General features: G+C 35.7%; 1 protein-coding gene across 1 annotated transcript in view; it reads left to right on the plus strand.

Annotated features, from left to right (window-relative positions):
• Positions 1-21,236, plus strand: part of LOC148168941 (uncharacterized) — a 64,727-nt gene that overhangs the window by 10,492 nt on the left and 32,999 nt on the right. Inside the window, exons 2-7 of the mRNA XM_088046697.1 lie at positions 518-627; positions 1,061-1,269; positions 1,320-1,508; positions 1,562-1,711; positions 1,761-1,854; positions 3,076-3,240. Of these exons, the coding sequence (XP_087902823.1) occupies positions 518-627; positions 1,061-1,269; positions 1,320-1,508; positions 1,562-1,711; positions 1,761-1,854; positions 3,076-3,240 (917 nt within the window). The remainder of the gene's footprint in view (positions 1-517; positions 628-1,060; positions 1,270-1,319; positions 1,509-1,561; positions 1,712-1,760; positions 1,855-3,075; positions 3,241-21,236) is intronic.

Below are 21,236 nucleotides of genomic sequence, written 5' to 3' on the forward strand. Positions count from 1 at the left end.
CTTAGACTAAATAAACAAAAGTCTGTTATTCCGCACGAATTATCTTGAGATTTTTACAGGCGGAATTTCAAAACAGTCTACTGTGGTAAAAGTGAGAAAGTTGATCAAAGGTCTCGATACCGCCCGACACCAATCGGGGCAAAAAATATTACAAAACGGACAAAAATGCCGAATCTTAAGATCAGATTACAGGTTACAAAATTACTTTATTTTGATTAGAAAAAAACACATTTTCCGTTGTTTGTTCATTAAAAAATTTCCAGTTTTTTGCACTTTTACAAAACAGAAACTCTCATTGTAAAAGTACAATTTTTGTTATATTCCGATGCGTACAAAGGCTTTGTTTTTATTTAAATGTTCTGCTACATGACCGTGAAAATTAGATAATTTTAGTTGAACAGATCACATTTGTTGTCATCAACATTATGTGGGAACTGAAGTGTGACTTAATTGTTTGTTTAGTGTGTAAAAACATTTTTTATTTATTTTACTCGGCTAATAAAACATCGTTTTCCAGAAAATGCCCCGAAAGTTTAGTCGCCCCCCTCATTCAAATCGTCATCGACGAAACGAGAAAGTCCTGCAAAAAACAGCCCATAGCGTGTGGCTTCAACCCAGTAGATAATGGTAAGTTTTCCACAATGTGAAAATTTCTACCAGTTTTAATAATTACTCTGGCGGAAAATGTATGCATCAAATAACTGTGCTTTATTTAAATTTATGACGCGAATATGGTCCGATTTCTCCACTAGCGGAAGATAATAATTATTCAAAAGTTTGTACTTCCGCATCCGCTCGAAGCATTTCATTTAAACGGATATTTTTTCGACTTGGAAAGTGGGCTATTAATAGTTGCCACCCTTTATAAACTAATTCTAATTCGAGGTTCTTGTAAAGTTGAACTACAAACAGTTTCGGCAAATCAATAACAACTTCCACTCTCCATTTAGAGATGATTCAGTTAGCACACACATGTTTAATTTCAAATATTGTGTCACTTTCATGTGAATCACGTCACGTACAAGGTAGTGGGGCTATTCTGATCATTTGTCTTTTGCAGCTTACGAACCCTTAAAGTTAATGCAAACGGTGATGGCTATAACGAACGAAATCTGTTTGAGATACCTCGACAATAGTATGCTTTGTTCTTTACCACCCCCTGGAACACCCCATCATCTCGTCAGTATGTGTGCCGCGAAGAATAAAAGAAGACGAATGGAAGACAGACATGTGGTCGTCCACGACTTGAACACCTTGTTCAACCTCCAGGTAAAAAATCCCCCAAAATGTGTTAATTTTACTAAAAATTCACGTTCTAGGAATGTACTCCGTCCAGTTATTATGCAATATTTGACGGTCATGCAGGACATGATGCTGCAGCGTACAGCGCGGCTCATCTACACCAATTTCTAGCTGAAAACAAACACTTTGTGACGAATCCAGAACAAGCTTTACTTGATGCCTTTGATAAAACTGACGCTTTGTTTATTGACAAATGTAACGTTGAGGTTTGTACCACCGATGGACGACTCTTCAGAGTTTAATTTTTTTCGTATTACAGAGGTTTAATAGTGGTACGACAGCGGTTTGCGCGTTGTTACGACCGAAGGAAAAGAAACTATACATCGCATGGGTTGGGGACTCTCAAGCACTTCTTGTAAACCAAGGAAGAGTTCTACAATGTGTGAATCCACATAAACCATGCAGAACTGTAAGTGTTTCCTTGTTTCGGATCGTATAATAATAAGTTATGGTTCTAGGATGAACGGGAAAGAATTGAGAAACAAGGAGGATACGTTTGTTATTGGGGGACGTGGCGGGTCAACGGACAATTGGCTGTTTCTAGAGCAATAGGTAAATTCAAGAATGACGCAACTGTTTACTTTGGTGTTATCTTAGTTTGTCGTCTTGCAACACAAAAAAATCTTTTGTTAAGAATGTGGAGTTCCTACATGACGCATCGTTTTCAGTCACTTTTTTATGTAGTAATTATTTGTAATGAGTGAGAAAGGAGCGACAGAATCGTTGTGGTGGATCTGTTTGTTTTCAGGAAGTTTACTGACCTAATAAAATAGAATTAACTATCAGGTGCCATTCAATGCATAATTATTTACAATGAAATGCATCGACGTAGGATTACGAAGCGTAAAAAAACGTTTGGAATTGCAGACAATCAGAAGTAAAAAAAAATACTTTTTTAACGTAGTTATTATTCATAGAAAGGCGTGATTTCATAACATATCTGCAAATTTTGTTACTGCTACTAGTTAGTTATGCAACACATTTTACAGATTGAAATCATTTCCGTACTCTCTTGAAAGAGACTTTGCATTTTTCCAGTTGTGGTAGACCTGTTGTTTATCAATGTGGACATCTTTGTCCCTCAATGAATTAATTAAGATCTAAGCAGGGATGCCAATATTTCAATTTTTTTCTTGCAACTATCATTTTACGTTTGAAAGTTTATTTCCCCGTCTTCATCATTCGTAAGAAACTAAAAATTCTTTCACAACCAGCTAACATTGTTTCGTGTTCTGACTCTCTGGATAAAATTATAGTTTCCGAACTTCACTAACCAAGTATCGGAGGTTTTCATTAAATTCTTACGTTTCTCATTCTGTTCAAAGTTTCGTTACCTCCAAAGTTCTTGAACAAAGTCTACTAAATGGTACTTTTTATTTTATTTTATTTTAACTCTTCGGCTGAAGTTCTAAGGGTGTTTTTGGGTAATAAAAGAGTGAAACTACCAAACTACGTCGTTATGAAAAAAAATGCGAAAAAATTTAATTGAACGACATCGTGTCCCTTCCGAAGTCCGTGACCCATTTTCATAACGTGATTTTTGCAGGATCACCTTCAACTTTGGAGTTAATTATTTTGTAGAAGAGGAACATGTTATGTAAGATAGATGTGTGATTGTTTAAATAAACAAAACCGTTTTAAACTCTTTGATACGAAATTGGGAACCGAAAAAACCTGAAAATTCGTAGTTGACATGGGTGTTCACTGCTTATGTATTTTCACCACCTCCGCTCCTGTAAACAACCTCCTTTTGACTAAAAATATTTGTTCAAGGTGATGCAGAGTACAAACCATATGTAATAGCAGTGCCTGATATACGTGTTATACCTCTGGACGGGGGCGAAGACTTTTTAATCCTCGCTTGCGATGGCCTCTGGGACTTCCTCTCTGAAGACGATGCCGCCCGAACTGTGTACGAAATGGTCTGTCAGAATCCAGGTAAGTCTTAAAATACGCCGAACATTTGTTGTTCTTAATATACCCCGTTTTTGGTGGTCTGCCACCAGTCATGATTCATTACTTTAATCAAGTCCCGAGCAATGCGTCGATGGCATTTGTTGTCTCGCTATTATATTTAACTTTGATGTTCTTCCTCCCTCTCTTCATGGTTGTATTTTTGACTGCACTTTAGTGGCAATGACCTACAGGATTGCCCCGTTACGTCATTTCTAGGACACGCATGATGATTTTTAAATGTCATCTGTTCACATTCAGAATCACTTAACCCTCATCGGGTCGGACCCTTTTTTTTTCAACCACTAATTCAATTTTGTATGGTAATGGCTGCTAACTAGGATTGATAAAGTGTCAAGCGGCGAAACAGTCACAGTTCATTTCAATTGACAAGAGCAAAATCTTGCTTTACCAGCATAGGATCAATATTTTACCGTCAAGCGGCGATAGAAAGATGCGGTTTTTACCTTTTCCAAATCTAATTCGGTCGATACCTTACTTATTTGTAAAGCAATTGAACTATTGGTGCTCATTTTACGCCGTATTTCACGAAAATTTGAATTCAAATTTTAAAAAAATTGTTCTCATTCTACGTAGAATTTCAGGTAAAATCCAAAAATGGGCGACAGTTTCACATACGTCAAAAAAAACTGAGTTAGAAGCGTTTAAAGTTGCTGATGGTGCCGCTTGATTTAAAGGTCGATATCTCCGAAACTATGACATGTATCAATATGCGGTTTTGAAAATCGTTTTTTTTTGCGCCTTTTTACATAAGAATAAGTTCCTAACACAAGTTTCAAAAATTTGCCGAAAAATTCAAAGACTAAGGGTAGCCTACCCTAGGGTGCAAACCCTAATTCGGTCGATATCTCGCTTATTTATAAAGCAATTTAAAAAAAATGGGCTCATTCTACGTAAAATTTCAGATAGAATCCAAAAATGGGCGATATTTTCACGTACGTTAATCAATAACCGAATTAGAAGCGTTTAAATTGCGGATAGTAAATTTTTGCTTCCAAAATGTTTAATGCTCAATATTTTTGAAACTTGCGGTTTTTAGCATCGATTTTCTCAAGCCTTTTTTACATATGAATCAGGTCTTTACTCAAATTTAAAATTAAAAAAAATTATAAGACCAAAGGTAGCATATCTTATGGTTTTATAGACTTTTTTTTAGATTTTTGAACTTAAATATCTCCGAAACTATGAGAGATATAAAGAAGCGGTTTTTGTTATAGTTTTTCTGGCGATTTTTAGCTAACAAATCGGTTTGAAATTTTCCAGAAGTCGAAAATTTGGTTTCTTCGAATAAAACTAATGTCTAAAACTATGTCAAACTTCTACGGTCGATGTCTCGGTTATGTTTTGGGCGAATTCGCGTTATTTTTGCTCATTTTACCCAGAATTTCGCGCAGATTCCAAATCCGGGCTCAAAATCTACGTACGACGACAAATAACTGAATTATGGCTTATAAAGTTTCTGATAGTTGATTTTTATTTTTCAAATTTTTTAATGCTCGATATCTTTGAAACTACAACAGATAAATAGAAACGGGTTGCGCCATCGTTTTTCTCGCACTGTTTTCTTTTAGAATTCGCTCTCAAATACTCAAAACTAGGCGAGATTTTCACGTACGTCAACAAATAACCAAATTAGAAACGTGTTTAAAGTTGCGGATGCTGAATTTTTAGTTCCGAAATGTTTAAAGCTTGATATTTCCGAAACTAAAATCGATTTTCTCGCGCTTTTTTCCATAAGAATCCGGTCCTAAAATCTGGAATTCGAAAATTATAAAAAAAATACTAAAAATTTGTTACATTATGATTAAGGAAACTTTTTCAATTGCTAATTGAATTTTGTATGGCTGCTAACTAGGATAGACAAAGTGTCAAACGGCGATGCAGTCACAGTTCATTTCATTTATCGACAAGACCAGAGTGGAGTAAATCTTGTGGCAGGAAAGACTCATTTTTTTGATTTTATACCAGCATAGGATCAATATTTTACCGGAGATTAACGAGAAAAAATAAACATGATAGGTAGTTAATTAGATCGTGAATTATGCCGGTTTAAAAATCGGATTGGAATTAATGTTGGTCTGGATTTAATTAGATTTTGATCGGGAGATTAGATTAATCAGCGCCAAGGTTCTGGTTCTAATTCTGGTGCAAAAAGTGGCGAATTCGATGCAACTCGGGCTTTCCTGAGTGTAACAGAAACGCGGTTTTCTCCGAAATTCACCATAAAATAATAGACGCGGTTGACGTATATCAAAACCATCATTAGATGTAAACACGATTGGCTCCAGGGCATTAAAAAATCGAAGATTCTTCGGGGAACAAATCTTTTTTGTTACGAAAAATTACAATTGCTTGGGAGTGATTTTGACCACAGTTTGCATAACGCCACTGATTTTTTTTTCTGAATTCCAATGTCGAATTAAGAGACCCATAAAAAACTGATCAACAAATTGCCGATGACTGAAAAACTAACCGCCTAGGGATTCGTTATATTTCATATTTTTAATTAGTTTTTTAATAAACATTTCAGGCGTGACCTGAAAGACGCAATTAACAAAATACCACCAAGCTCACGCAGAACTTGGACACGCATTGCAGATTTGAACATTTTTCGGTTTCATACGAATTTAGACGGTTCAGAAATTTACTTGAAGGAATATCAACACGACTACAATGTGAACTAGGTCTTAAATATTACTATTTTCTGCTACATTGGTTTTTAGAAATTGGAAACGTGCGTACATAAATCGCTAGAAAAAGATGTTAATAACATGTAGTTTATCATAAAAACGTTCAATCTCGCTGTGAATGTTTTTCGTGCTGCGTGCCTCAGTGTGTACTCAACTAAAACACAAGTTTACCCACGAAAATTAATAACATTAAGAAGTGAACAAACTTCTCGTCTCTTATTGTTGCTCGCATGGATATGGGAAAGAGAAGAACGTGACTTGCTATTTTTTCTCATAGTTTCGTAAAAGACAGATTTATAAAAAATCCGACCTTGTAATCGTCATGCATTCTTCTCGGCGGAAATAATAAAACACATGAAACATTAACCTCCGAATAATCAAATTGACCAAACTCCGACTAGACGAAGTAATTAATAGCTCAGCGAAAAGAAATGAAAACAGCTTTTGATGCTCTAGATATGATTATCAAAAGGAAAGGATGGTCTGATTATTCTTGGGATCATGTATATAATTTGGTGTACCAGTGGCGCATGATAATTGCAAAGAGTACTATACTCAAAACGTCGTCTAACCATTAACTTTCACAGTTTCTTAGAAGTCCGCAGCAGCAAAACAAAACTTTTCGTGTTTATGGCCACCAGTAAATCTGCATGAATCATTAAACCCGCCTTAAAAATAGCACTTATTGATTGTTGAATGATCAGATAAATCTCGAGAGCATGTCAAAAGTGTTCATCTTCATGTCAGGCTTTTATTTACGGTGCGAAACAGAAATTCGCAGAACACGAGATGCCGGAATGATGATGGACGATTGATTTTTGCAAAAAATGCCGGTTTGGGCTCGGTAACGCTCGCTGCAATAAATTTCTCTAAACCTAGAAAGCGTGCAGGGCGAATCTGTCATAAGCTTCATGAAATGTTGATCTTGCTGCAGGAAATTGCGTTAGTAGAATTACCAGACAAAGACTTACCGCCTGGTTTTCCCTCGAATTGATTTTCATACGTCGACATGCAGTTTTCAGTGTTTTCCTCCCTAAAGTTCCCGTTTTGTTTTATTACTGGGGAGACTTTAACAACCTCCAGGCGCTACATGAGAGGAGCACGCGACCGCAATCGAAAACAAATTGAATTCGTTTCATTGGACCGATTTTCATCGTTAGCTTCCACTTTCTTGTTTTCATCGTCTGGAAACGAGTGGAAGGAATATTACAATTATGTAAAAATCGCCTTGTTTAATTGCTCCTTCCGTTACTGAGAGCAGCCAGGCACGCCCGTCTTCCGCTTTTTTTTCCTTCGCGAATGTGAATTATAAAACGGGGTGATTTTCGGAGGAAGAAAAATAAAAACATGAAATATAAAAATTCCCGCTGCTTTTACAGTAAATGGGGCGAAATGTGACAGAGGTGCATTTATTGGGCGACAGCTGCCGAGTGGATTAGCTATAATTATACAACGAAATGAAGCTCCATGTATTTGTCGTTATGAATACGCGAAAGTAATTATGTGGCCATACATATTTAACAGTTCTGTGAAATTGAAAATTGAAACGTTCAGTTTTACGTGAAATGCGATGGGCTCTCTGTTTTGATAAATTATTGGGGTTGATTGCATAATAAATAAATGTTGAAAATATCGCTGAAATTGAATTATAGACTTTTTTCTGACTGATCATATTCAAACCACTCATATCTCGCACTTTTATAACTTGTCAAATCAAATCTGTTTCAATAATAATTTATTTATAAATAAGTTTATAACCCTATAAATCACTAGGTACGGGTGCGTCGCCATTAAAAGTCGATGAATTGTACGTTGATCTAAATTAGATATTAACTGTACGTTGCTAATTTAACAAGAAATATTGTTTAACTATGCCCTCATTTTTTATCTACCCTTATATTTTTAATGAACAGTTCGAAAAACGACACGAAAATGATAATAGTAAAATTAAATAAATAATTATCTTTTTTTCAGACTAATGAACGGTTTTTGTTACAGACTTTTTTTTGAATTACCTAAAACGAAATGTATTTTTCATGCAACTGCTTTTATATCGTTGCTTTTTTAGCTTCCAAAAAGAATTATTTATCTCGTTTCTGTTCAATAATTTCCGCACACTGGGGATTTCAAATACTAGTGCAATGTTTGTTTGCTATAGCACTTTACACTAATCTACATTAAATTCCAATCAAAACTTCCGAGCAATTAATTCACCGTTGTGGGATAAATTGAATTAATTTAATTATCGCTTTTAATTCTCCACACTTTACAACTGGTGACGGTTTTTGTTTTTTTTTCCGGTTCTTTAAACAGAGATTAATGGTTTGTTTTAATTTTGGCGAGGAGTTGATTTTCCTGCTTAAATAATTTGGTTTGTTAATGCGTGGCTCCTGAATATTGATGGGAAATGATGGTTTTTAGCGAAGTTGGTTTAAAAACATTAATACTCTTAGATAAAATTTATTACCCCACGTAAGGTTGGTAATAAATTATAAAGTTCCGACTACACAACTCATTCCAGCGTCATTAGGCACTTCATTTAACTTCTTGTAGTACTGAAGGTATAATACGGAACAATCCTTAATAAGTGTCTGAATTTAATTATTAATTCGCTGGAGGTGCATATTAATATACAAAGAAAATTTACTCGTGCATGAGGTGTCTGCAACAGTGTCCGACATTTAATTAGCAATATTTACATTAACGCAAGCACCAACATTAGATATAATTAGCACACGAAACGAGTTCTGTTTCGTTTTGTTTTAAAATGCAATTTACTCAAGAGAATAGCGACGTCTCTATAAAATACTTGGGGGATCCTGACCTAGACAGGATTGGGTGTAGCTGCAGTTGGGGTGCATATGAATAAAAACACATGCCGGACATGTTATCGATTTCTTAACACCCTCCCGAGTTCACAAAAAGCCACGCGGGTCCGAATTTTATGAAATTTACAGTTCGACGGACTTTTTAATTACGACAAATCCAACGGTAACACCGGGACTATTGTTTGAGCTTTTAAAAGTAATTAAGTGCCACAATCTTATGTATCGGCATGGCGAACTATTATTCTAACTGTCGATACCAACGTTGCAATAAACATTTTCTTGCTGTAGGTTAGTAAAATAAGTTGAAGCGTGGGAAGCAATGAATCAAAGAAATGCATAAGCCATAATTAAGTCGCAAAATAATTGCAGAGTGGATAGCCCACGAGCTTTTGCAGATAATATTTCAATCCTCCGCCTCTTACCTCGAGGACACGATTAAAAAACGCTCAATAATCTCGTAAGATTTGACTGACTGGAAGTGCACCAGTTTTGGGGGGAAATTCGCGTCCGGATTTTTATGTAGATGTTTTGTCGTTCGAAATGCATTTCTAGGTTGTTGACCGTAATGCGTTCGGATTTATTGAGCCGAATTCTAACTCGGCATTCACGCGTCATTAGGAGCCAAAAGCGGACGTGACAGATCTAGAATCGATTCTAGAAAATCGAATTTCTAGAAGCCGAAATTTTAGTTTTAGTATTTCCGGGTTGGTGTGCTTTTGACATATTTAAAACCGCGCAGAAATGAGCTTTTTACATTTGTACAAAAACTTCCCTCCCTTGAGTTATAAAAAATAGATTATCTTGTCAGTGCGCCACTTTGAAAAGTGCCCCCAACACGGCAAGGGTATTCTTTCCATGACTTGGAAGGGCTTTATGGCATGTAGGGCTGACAAAATTGATGAAAAGTTACAGACCGTCGTAACTTTAATAACTGCGAATTTTTTGCAACAGTGTTAATAAAAGTAGTTGGATCAACAAAGAAAAATCTTTATTTTTGTATAAGTTTAGATGGGAGAGCCGTCCATGAGCTCCCCTTTCGTGCGCGCTCTCAGCCGGCTTGATTCATTTGCCAACAAAGCTCGTCTCGGCCTGCTAGATGCATTTCATTCAGCGACTCTTCGCAGGAACTGACTGCCGGCATAACGTAAACGCGGTTTGTCCCGATTGTACCGATAAGCTTTATTATTATTGTTCCTTGTAATTTTGTGCCGTGATCTAAAAAGTTTCTGTGATATTTGAATAAAATTATTGCTGCGTTGAAATATCTGTGATTAAGTGCGATCGGATTTTAGGTGAGTTTCTCTATTTTTATAGTAACTTTTAATTTGTGTGCGGCGGAGAAGTTTAACTTCTAACGTATTTATCTCGGAAACTTTTAGGGTGTGAAATTGGTGGTGGATTTGCTTAATTTCGACTGAAAGTTTTCGAGTTCGTACAAGATTACCGTGTCCGGAAATCATGACGAATGGAGGGAGCAGTTTACATTATAATTACGGATTTCGCCCTTGTGCATAATTATAACGTCGTTGTTTTATTTGCAAAGGGGAGACTGTTTTAGAAACAAATGTTCGTTGCGGTCGTCTCTTATTTACCGAAGCCAAATATTCTTCAATATAAGGTTTCTATTTGTAGGAAGTGGACAGAAACTCGATACATCCCTTTACAAATAGCAGTCTTGATAAATGTCCGAAGGGTCTCTATAGACAAGTGCATCCCTTGATAATAGCCGCAGTTTTCGAAAAACTGGAAGGAACTGTCGTGCTCTAGTTGCAATATAAATGAATCGGTTGATGCGCTGACGAAGAACGCAAATTATATAATTATTATTAATTGAATGTTGAAGCGGCCTCGTTATTGTGAACAGTTGCGGTAAATATTCATGTTGAATTTACTGCATTGAACACTTGAGCAGGAAAGTCGCGGAATTTTTTGTCTATTTTGTGTTACGCAGTCGGGTCACCTCTATTTTCTTACAATTAAACGGAATTAATCGACCGTGCCAATTATCCTGTCATCTCCAAATGCATTGTTAATTGGTAATTACTAAATGTAAAAGAAATCGGAAATTTATGTATGGCGAACGTAAGAAATGCATCAGTTGTTTAATTTAGTTCTTAAAAGTTGCAACCATGCATAACTTTTATGGTTCATAAAATATCAAGGACTGGTTTTATTTCTCCCCCCGTAACAATTTTATCTCTAGGTTTATTGTTTTAGTAAAACGGCCGATTGAAGATGGTCGCTTGTGCAGCGTTGAACTCACCAGTCTGTTATTAATTCGGTGTAAAAAGACCCTTATTTCGAGGTGTTGGAACGGAAATAGCACAACAATCGATTTGTCGCTAAAGAGAAAGCACCAGCAAAATTTCTCACTCATCATTTATAATTATTTTTATGGCGTTGCAGTCCATAGCAACCGTGGTTGCCTCAAAAGAACTGAACCGTGCAATACATCTAGTGAGACGATAATTTAAGAATGAAATCAAGGCCGCGATCCTGGTGTGTCTGCCAATATTTATAAAACAAACCGTGAAATGGTTAATGAAAAAGTTTCTTGGCGAAATCCTGCTGGAATTTCACGGTTTTGTAATCATCCTGCGAAATGTGTTTTTATGCAACCAATTAAACAATTAGTCGCATTGCAAAGTACAAGAAATCAACACAATTTTCAGTGTAAAAAGCACAGCGATACGTGATCAAGACTTATATCATAGACTTGTTAAACGTGAAAACGTCGACGACAATTTATGCTTAGTCAAACCAAGTGCACGTGATACAACTCGTTTTTTATTCTTGCAAGTCGTGGATATACGGCCATGTTTGTGGCTCTTGGTAACATGCGGTTTGAGCTTTGATCGTTGAGTTTTGAAGCATTAGCTTTAATTAATAACACTTGAAAACTTTCACGTTCTCGAGCTTTTTGCGGCACGTAAAAGGAATGGCACTAGCAGGAACGTTATGGTTGGTTTTCTACCATGTAAAGCATAATAGACCTGCAATAAAATGTCAAATAATAAATACGGTTGTCGGGAAGTGCTGTATGACTCCAAGCCATCCAAGTGCTTTCAATAAGTGATTTATATCTCTCTTTAATCCCAGCTCGTGGAATTAATGAGATTAGAATCGCAATCTTCGAAGGAAATCCTACAGTTTGGATTAATTACGATCATGCTGAGTGTGTGAGATTAACACTTATATTATGTGGGATGCACACGCTTAATACAAACATTGTCACAGTGCATTTATTATACAAGGGGATAATAATCTAATGCTCATATTAGGGGGTTTTATTTGACTGCCAGGGAACGACAATATCGATATTATACCCAGTCTTGGGGTGAATCACCCTATTTCCCAATTATACGGGGAGTTTGAGTCATTTTGTTTTCCTAGATTCTGTACTCAGATTGTCATATTGATCAGAAAATGCGATTTCGCAATAATATTCGCCTCGATTAAAGACAATAAAGAAAGCCATCTTTCATCCAATTAATATTGCTTTTTCAACCGTGAAAATAACAGGATCCAGCTGCGAACATTCGAATCCGATCGCACTTCTAATACTAATGACCATTCTGCAAGTCGGAGGTCCTTCCCGCTGACGTCATGATAATTAACGAGAATAGTTCCGATTCGCCATAAAACTACCTTTGGGCAGTTGTCAACACCAACAGCTTTCCAGTTTAATTGGCAAATTTATATCCATGGCTTCATTAGGCCAATAGAACGATCATTAAAGCGGTTTAATGAAGACGAGTTATTCATGGAAAAGTATACAGCTCTGTAATTGAGCCGTCAGTTGAGAGGAATCCGCCCTTTTATAACTCGAAAGCACGTTCCTCAGCCACTTTTGTCCCCTTCGCAGCATTGTCAAGCGATTAATTACGAATTTTGCATGGGCGGGTATTCCCATGCGGAAGTGTCGAAAATGATCGAAGAGAAGCCAAGTTTGGAACTCAATACGGGGCTTTAACACCAAATTCAACGCACACGAAAGTCGTAAAGAAAATTGGTAATAAACGGGACAATGGTCAATTGATCTTGGCTTTAATGGAAGTCCGAGTCTTCAGGAATTGGATTGCATTGTCTTTATTTGACGGTAATAAAAGTTACCGAGCGTTAGCGGAACTGTGAACAATTATGGACAAGGAGATTTTCTCGTTATAAAAGCTCCGGGTTCAAAGGTTTTCATCCGGGAAAAAATATTTGCAGCCATTGTCAATTTTCAAGAAACGGTGGAAAAATCAAGACGTTTTTCAATCCACTTTAATGCGTTTCTTCATTACTTTTTTAACGATGTAAACAGTTTTTCTCACTTACGTAAACCGTGCGAGCGCAAGTGTAAAATTGCAGAAGTTACAACTAGTTCTGTTTTCTTTATTTTATCCTGAACCACCTGTTCAACACTCGTCAGTTTATAATTTTTTTTGTAACAATTTTACGGGATTATATCCATCAGCCGCTTCCCGAAATCCCACCAATTTATTCCTGCCGAAGAGCAAAAAATTGGAAGCGATCCTTCACCCTGTCCCTTTTAATTAAACCCGATGCTAAATGATTGAAATCTGTAGAGCGCATCAGGGAATAATCGCATATTTTCGTTCCATTTATAAACAGCTAGCCGTCATTTTCTCCGTTGCATTAGAATTCCGTCACGTTTTCGACAGTCGCGACCGGAAATGACGCTTTTTATATCTAGAGGAGTCCGGGCACTTGGCCAAATATTTTTTTCTACATGTACGTTTCCTGCTGCAAGTTCATTGGCCAAGGTGTAAAAAATGTTTAACGAAGCGTTGCATATCGATTTTTGCCAGTTTTTATGGAATTTCGCGGATTCGTTAAAATTCTTTAGTGGAATGGTTCAATAACTCTGAAAATCAAACAAGATAACATTGCTGTTAATTGTCGGCGGGGTTCATTTGCATAGTTCAGCGGCGGTGTCTCTATCACTATGCAATTATTTGTTGTTATTTTTATACGCTGTTACCTGAGTCATCTTCACGATTGTTAAGTACCAACACCCACGAGACCTCATGTTTATAAATATTTTTAGAAACCCACATGGCGTGTATCAACAATAATCCACGTATGAATCACGTTAATTATCTTCTATAATGTCCTCATTTTTCCAGACGCTCAACCATTAATTTCTTACTATACATGACGGTGGACGGAAAGAAGTCGCTTTCCTTTTCTTTTACACAATTTTCTCTCATGAATAACATAACTTTTCTAGTGTTTTATAGGCGATTTCTTCATTGATTTCTCCAGTTTTGTACAAATCGCTCGTGCGAGAAAAAACGGGGATTATCTTCATCTAGATACTACCCAATTCTCTAGTTTCTTCGCCATTGCGCTATTGTTTCCCTGGTCTTCCTGCCATAGAATCCACCAAGAATCTTGCATAAATAATGTTCAACACTCCCATTAATGAGATAGTGTCAGTTGTTACAAGTTGTACTTTCCTTATACGTGCGTTATGAAACAGGAGCACTGTTTATATTTTGGTCATTGACATTTTATTGTTGTAATCACCTTTCTATTTCAACCTGTTGGCCAAGATTGCCTGACAAGCATTTCCTTGTATGAGTCGTCAGCTCTTGCACGAATTTCATTACCAATATCACTGTGGTCCCGATGGCTAATCTTGAGAAGCAATTAGTGTTAAACTTGCTACTTTAGCTCTAGTATGAAGATATAAATAAATGAAAGCGTCAATATCTAGTTTATTTCTGAAGCAAATTTGAAATTGTGCCACTCAGAGTGAAATTCTCGATGACTTTCAAATTTTAAAAATTGTAAAATCTGTATTTATTAAACAACAATTTTCAAATTTGGTGCTCTTAAGAAGCAGTTGAATAAAAACAATCTCACCAAATTTGAGAATTATTGACAAAGAGCTACTGAAATTATGGCACTCAGAGTAACACAGACGAACTTCTAGCAACTTCAAATTTCAAAATTTGTAAAATCTGTGTTTATTGGTCTACAATTTTGAAATTTAGCGCTCTGAAGAAGCAATTGAAGAGGAACAATCTCACCAAATTTGACAATTATAAACAGTGAAATACTGAAATTATGACACTCAGAGTGACATTCTTCGATCTTTTAATGGCTTTCAAATTTTAAAAAGTGTAAAATCTGTATTTATTAAGCTGCAATTATCAAATTTGGCGCTCTTAAGAAGCAGTTGAATAAAAACAATCTCACTAAATTTGACATTTATCGACAGAGAGGTACTCAAAATATGGCACTCAGAGTAACACTGTTAAACTTCTAGTAACTTTCAAATTTCCTCATTTTACCCGGAATTGCACGCTGATTCCAAATCCGTGCACAAAATTTCGGTACGTTAAAGAACAACAGAGTTATTGTCAATTAAAATTTTGGGTGGTCGCCAGAGTGTCAAAATTTTGAAGGTCTTTCTGAAACTACGTCAGGTCTAAAAGATTTTTGTCAAATCAGTTTTTTTTTAGTACCTCGCGTTCACTTTTGCCTTTTTTAAATTTGATTAACAGTTTGCAAAATCATGAAACTCTAGAATATTGGAAAGGTAATTAAATAAGCGTCTCAACGAACTATAGAAATCTGAAAAAGTTCCTTGGAAAAAGATTTGTGATCGAGACACTTTGCAACAGCTCGAAATATGTAATAACGGGTAAAAAAACAATTCAACTTGTTATGAGGCAAGACGGAAACGAATTTCGCACACTTGAGTAGTTCCGGATGGGAATTGCATCATCGGTGTCCAATGAGTCACAAATTTGCAAAAATAAACAACCGAGAAGGTTAGCACAACATTTTTGTTATTGTTTCTGCGACGACTTCCGCCAAATCTAAAATTTTGAGATCTTATAATATAAATTAGAAGAGTTGATCGACGTGGAGTTTTTTGAAACGTTGACCCATCGAGAACTGGTTCCGCAGACAATACTGTGAATTTTCTTTAAAAATAAACCACTCTTTGTGTACTGCATTCCCAATGTAAACTTCTTGGTACTGTTAAATTTGATCGTAATAAAAACAAAATTAAATGGCGTGCAAGAACGCTTGCATCGAATATGGACATATGTTCTTCTCTTACCACAATCATAATATACAAACAAGAAGCTACAAGAACCATACTCTTCTAGACATATGTTTGACAGCCCCGTTGGATTTTTACGTCAATACTCTCCTTCTGGTGTTTTTATGTAAATCTTTGAGAACTCGAAAAATCCTGCTGCAACTTGAGATAACATCAGTTGCGTCCATTAGATTAATCGTGACGAGCAACGGTATAAAGTTTTACGATTCGCATATTTTTCTGTACCGTACCGTGCATGAAAGTTCGGTGGTCAAGGCGCCAGAAGGATATGATAATGAGCACTCGGAGAGAAATCGAAATACTAAATTATACTTTTATCGACATATTTAAGCTGTCAGTTGGTGCACTTTGAATTGCCATTTATGGACAGGACGTAAATTTATCTCTTGCTCTTTCGACCTGTTTTGCTACTGGAGAGATTGAGATTACATAAATTTATAGCGGCCATCGATGATGAGTTTTTATTCAACACTCGATCAATGTACAGATCCGTGATAGAATTTTTTAAATGCGTGCACGCACGATCTAGAAGGCTGTAATTTTATTGTCAGCTAGGACAATGCGACTCCGCCACTAATTCATAATCTTTCTCTTTATGAGTCATTTTGCGCCAAGGATATTTAAATGCAAATTGCGCGGAGTACCGTAATTGTGCAGGAATTGGCTGCATTTACGTTTACGCCGATTCTCGTGGAATTTTTTAGGTTGTGTACGAGCATAGCAATCAAACTACTACAGCCACACCCTTTATCATGTCTTTAGGAAATCCATCATTTTGCATCGCGTTACCGGTCTGCATTAAGTAATTCGGTGGATTGTCATTATTTGCTCATTTTGGTAACTTGTGGAAGGAAATAAGGCTAAAAGACCGGTAACGCTTTCACGATCGTTAATTCCGTAATTACTTTGGCATTCTTTCACCGACACCTGGGGTGGTCGACTATTGAAAAATCGTCGGAAAATCACGAAGAAAATTTAATTCGATGTTAACTTCATTTCTATTTATAGGCATAATTAGGTGCACTAATGCATTAATTGCATGCATTGATAACGATGACTTCACCGCACGTAAAATATAAACACTTTTTCAACTGACTCATTTATCTTGGTATTTTAAACAGTTTGGCAGGCGTAGAGATAAATTTGCAATAAGTATAATTTTTTTGCCGTCAAGCATTCGAAATGTACCTACACTCAGCGATAAGAAGAAAACAAAACGAAAAACCAGTCATGTTTATTTTCCATCGTTTTCCTTAAACATGTTAAATATCATTACGTTGACCACAGTGATGTAATGCTGCGGTACGTGCAGTTTATTCAGTCTTTTTTAAACAAAGTCCGTTATTTTAATATAGGAGCTGTTTTCAAGTAGGTAGTATGAGCGGAAAGAGGAAGAGAAAAACAAAGAATTGTGGTAGAAATTGGAGAATTTTTGAGTTTATGAGGTCGATAGAAAAGAGGGTAATTCATATTTCAATAATTTATCAACTGTTTTAAAATTTTAGACCAAGAAACAGTATTTTTAGAACATTTCACTTTGAACAAAACTTTTCAAGATTAACTATTTTCAACTTGATTATCAACTGTGCTAAATTCCAAAATTTTCGAATGAAAAACATAATTTTTGAAAATTTTTATTTTGAAGACGAACAAAAAATTGTCACCACTCTTTATTAGATTGGCTTTGGCAGTTTTAATCCTAAAACGGTAAAATTTACATTTTTACTACTATCGACTTGATTTTCAGATGTGCTAAAATTCAAAATTTTAATTTTCATTTTGAAACAGAACAAAACTTTTCAAGATTGTCTGCTAGTTTGCGTAATATTTGCAGTTTTAATCCCAAATCAGTGAAATATGTAGGTTTTACCATGTTCGACTTGATTACCAACTGTGCTAAAGTTCAAAATTTTAGAAAAAAAACATAACTTTTGGAAAATTTTTTTTTGAAGACAAACCAAAAATTTTTATTAGATTGCATGACTTTGACAGTTTTAATCCTAAATCCGTGAAACTTTAAGGTTTTACTATTTTCGATTTATTTGCTGATAATTGTGTGTCACAATTTTAGAGGGAAAACAGAATTTTTGAACATTTTTCTTTGAAAGGATCCAAAATTTTCTACGAATTTTTGTAATTTTGATAGTTTTAATCCCAAAACAGTAAAATTTGCATTTTTATTACTTTGGACTTGATTATCAAATGTACTGAAATCCAAAATTCTAGAACAAGAAACAGAATTTTTAGAAATTTTTGTTATGAGAACGACTCAAAAATTTTTACCACTTTATATTTAAACTCCGTAAATTTAGCAGTTTTAATCTTTCAACAGTAAAATTTTAATGTTTTTCTATTTTCGAGTTATTTATCAACTGTGCCTAATTCTAAAATTTGAGAGCATGAAACAGAATTCCGAAAATAAGCGAAAACTTGAAATTGAATATAAAAAACTGGAAATTATTTGTCCTAACATAAAAAAATTCTAAAAAATCTGTTTTTGTCTCAAAAATTTGCGAATTTGGCAAGGTTAATAAGCCTGTTAAAGGTAATAATGGCTTCAAATTTCATTCTTGTTTTTCTAAAATTAACGAAAATACATATATTTGACCTAGAATATGTAAAATTTTTAGTTCTACTGTCTAGTAATTTTGACAAAATTTTTTTGGGTGGGCCACTTCACCTGGCTTTACTCATTTACATAGTCAAGTTACTACGGTATAATATGACGTGTTTTAATTTGCATGATGTAAGAAGGTCATTACATTTACTGTTGGCAATAAATCAGGAAAACTAATTATCGCAAATGGTTTCGATTTATTTTACTATTTATATAATTAGAAACAATTGCGTTTAGACTAAAGCCTTAATATTTCGCGCAGTTTTTGCTTACTCAATTTATATTTTCCTTCGTTTCAAAACACAAAAAAAAATAAATTCAAATTTGGAGCCTTTGTAAAATAAATTTAGAATGAGTTTAATGTGTCTGGAAAGCAATATGGTTGTAACCGCACCTTCAAGAACATCTGTCAACACCAAAGAAACTTCTTCGATTTATGTTTTAGCTTCTTACAGCTTTATGACTAAACCACAGTTCTACCAAATTTGATTCGAACCGTCGAACGTTTGCTTTGTTGATATTTATTTCGAGCGCTGCTCTATATCGTCCATGACTCATATTTTTTCGCGAAATATTGCCAATAATTGCTAGTTACTCGCTTAAAATACAACCATGCGAGCAAACTTTATATCTTTCTTCTTATTCCACCACAATTGCTTCGTGACTGAACCATTTAAGGGTTACGTTAAGTCCTGCTGAAAAAAAAATCAAGGCGACTATAAACATGGTTATTTTCCATCCGTAACAAGACGTGTAAATCTTTGATAACAAGCTGGAAGCATTCCATATCGACCATAATCATTCCTCTCGTAAAGTTTTTTATTCAAGTTATAAAACAAATTGTTAAATTGTAACGGGAGGTACTTTGTCGGCTTGAGTGGTAGCCCATTATTGTATCTCTACATCTTGTGTAGATTTACGAAATTATTACATTGGAGGCCGGTGATACGAGTTTTTATGCATAACGTGTAATTATGTAGTGGAGGAATGATTAAAAGGTATCCAACACCTGACCACGAAAATCCCAACGCTCGGACGAGCATTGAAATCCACTTGTGTGCTTATAGAATTGCAAATCTGCTTTTATAGAATCGTAGAACAAATAATGATGTCCAATCATCCCCTATTCACGCCATATTGTAAGCCTTTCATCTGTTATACGACTCTACAATCAATAACTAATTTACATACTCATTGTCCGTTAAAAAGGATTTCCAGAGGGGGTGACAACGTCGAATCAAATCATTCTGACAGCTGGAGTTGTTAAATATTCTCCCAATAAAATTTCTGAGTTATACGTATAAACCGACGCCACGCCATATGGTCCGATGTCCATTTACGGGTTGAGATTCACCCCCGCTGCGCCGGTTAATACCATTAATTTCTGAAACTGACCAGGCCCCAAACGGGGCCAAACCCGGCCCTGAGAGCTATGAGTCAGCGAAGTATCCTCGTAGCTCGCGGCTCTGCATGTGAATGTAAACCTCCAGTCGCCCGTCGACCGCGCTTCCACTGTCTTTCGGGGTCGGTGCTAAGTGGTGTTGAGTGAGCTAAAGCTGAAGACTTCGATCCAGAATTTGGATACAGCAGGAAGACAGGTATTTCCGGACAAACGCGCAGTTTTATCATGGGTTAAAATTAATTCTTACCAGCGGACTATAAATGATTTTTGTCTAAACAACGTTAAATTTAGGTGGAAGTCATGCATGCGATTCATTTTTAAAATTAGAGACTTTCCAGGCTTTTCTGTCAACCGAAAACTAATTAGGGATAAAAATTAAATGAGGTAATTAAAAGTTCATCAACCTTCATTTCGATTCTACTTGAGTAGACGAACGTTTTTAACATTGGGATGGAAAACGGCGAAGAACGACTTGTGTTCTTCAGCGGCTTTTTGCAGAGATAATTTTGGCAAAAATTAGAGATAATTCGACAGGTTTTTGCGGCGGAATCGGAATTTTAAATTGAAAAACAACTCGGGGGAAAGGTAATCGCATTTTCATTGTCACTTTTTGTACGTTGTGCAACCAAAAATACATTTTTAGAGGCTCCGATTTTATATCATTGCAGCTATAAATGTCCGAATTCGTTCGATTTAAGCATCGATAATAAACACCTCCTTTCATAAAGCCCCGATTAGATAAACACAATTAATTTCAAAATTAGAATACGGTTATAAAAATCGTGACGCTCTGAAAGATCCCATTGAATAAATCCTCCAGTCATCGACTCAAAATGTATTCATTGTCTTCTGAAGAATATGAAAATGAAACTTCCACGTTCTTCTCGTAGATCCTTCAGATACATGTTTAATAATGTTGTTAAGAACGTGTTAATTACACGATAATATCTCTCGTCACGCCAAACACAAAAACCATTGGGGGCTTTTAAAAGGTGGTATAATTTTAGCAAAATATTTAAATCACCCATAAGGGACCAATTAATTTGTTATAGTAGTCATTTCATTTGGAGCGGAAAGAATAATTTGCATAGTCTAGATGCTCGAATTGTTTTCATATCAAACCGATTTTATTAGATCATAAAATTCTTCTGTTTGCTCGGCGCGATACTAAATTTTTGCGATTATATTCATCGTGAATCATAGAGTTTTTGACTCGCAATTGCGGTTTTCATTGCTGCGTTAGAAAAAGACGAAAACTTGGTCGTGTGGAAAATACATGACCAGTGACTAAGACCTAATAAAATTGGCACGTCCTTTACATCCCATGATGTCATTG

This window comes from Gnatocerus cornutus, chromosome 9 (genome assembly GCF_029298725.1).
Source record: "Gnatocerus cornutus isolate USDA-ARS CGAHR chromosome 9, icGnaCorn1.1, whole genome shotgun sequence".
In the NCBI taxonomy this organism is placed as follows: domain Eukaryota; kingdom Metazoa; phylum Arthropoda; class Insecta; order Coleoptera; family Tenebrionidae; genus Gnatocerus; species Gnatocerus cornutus.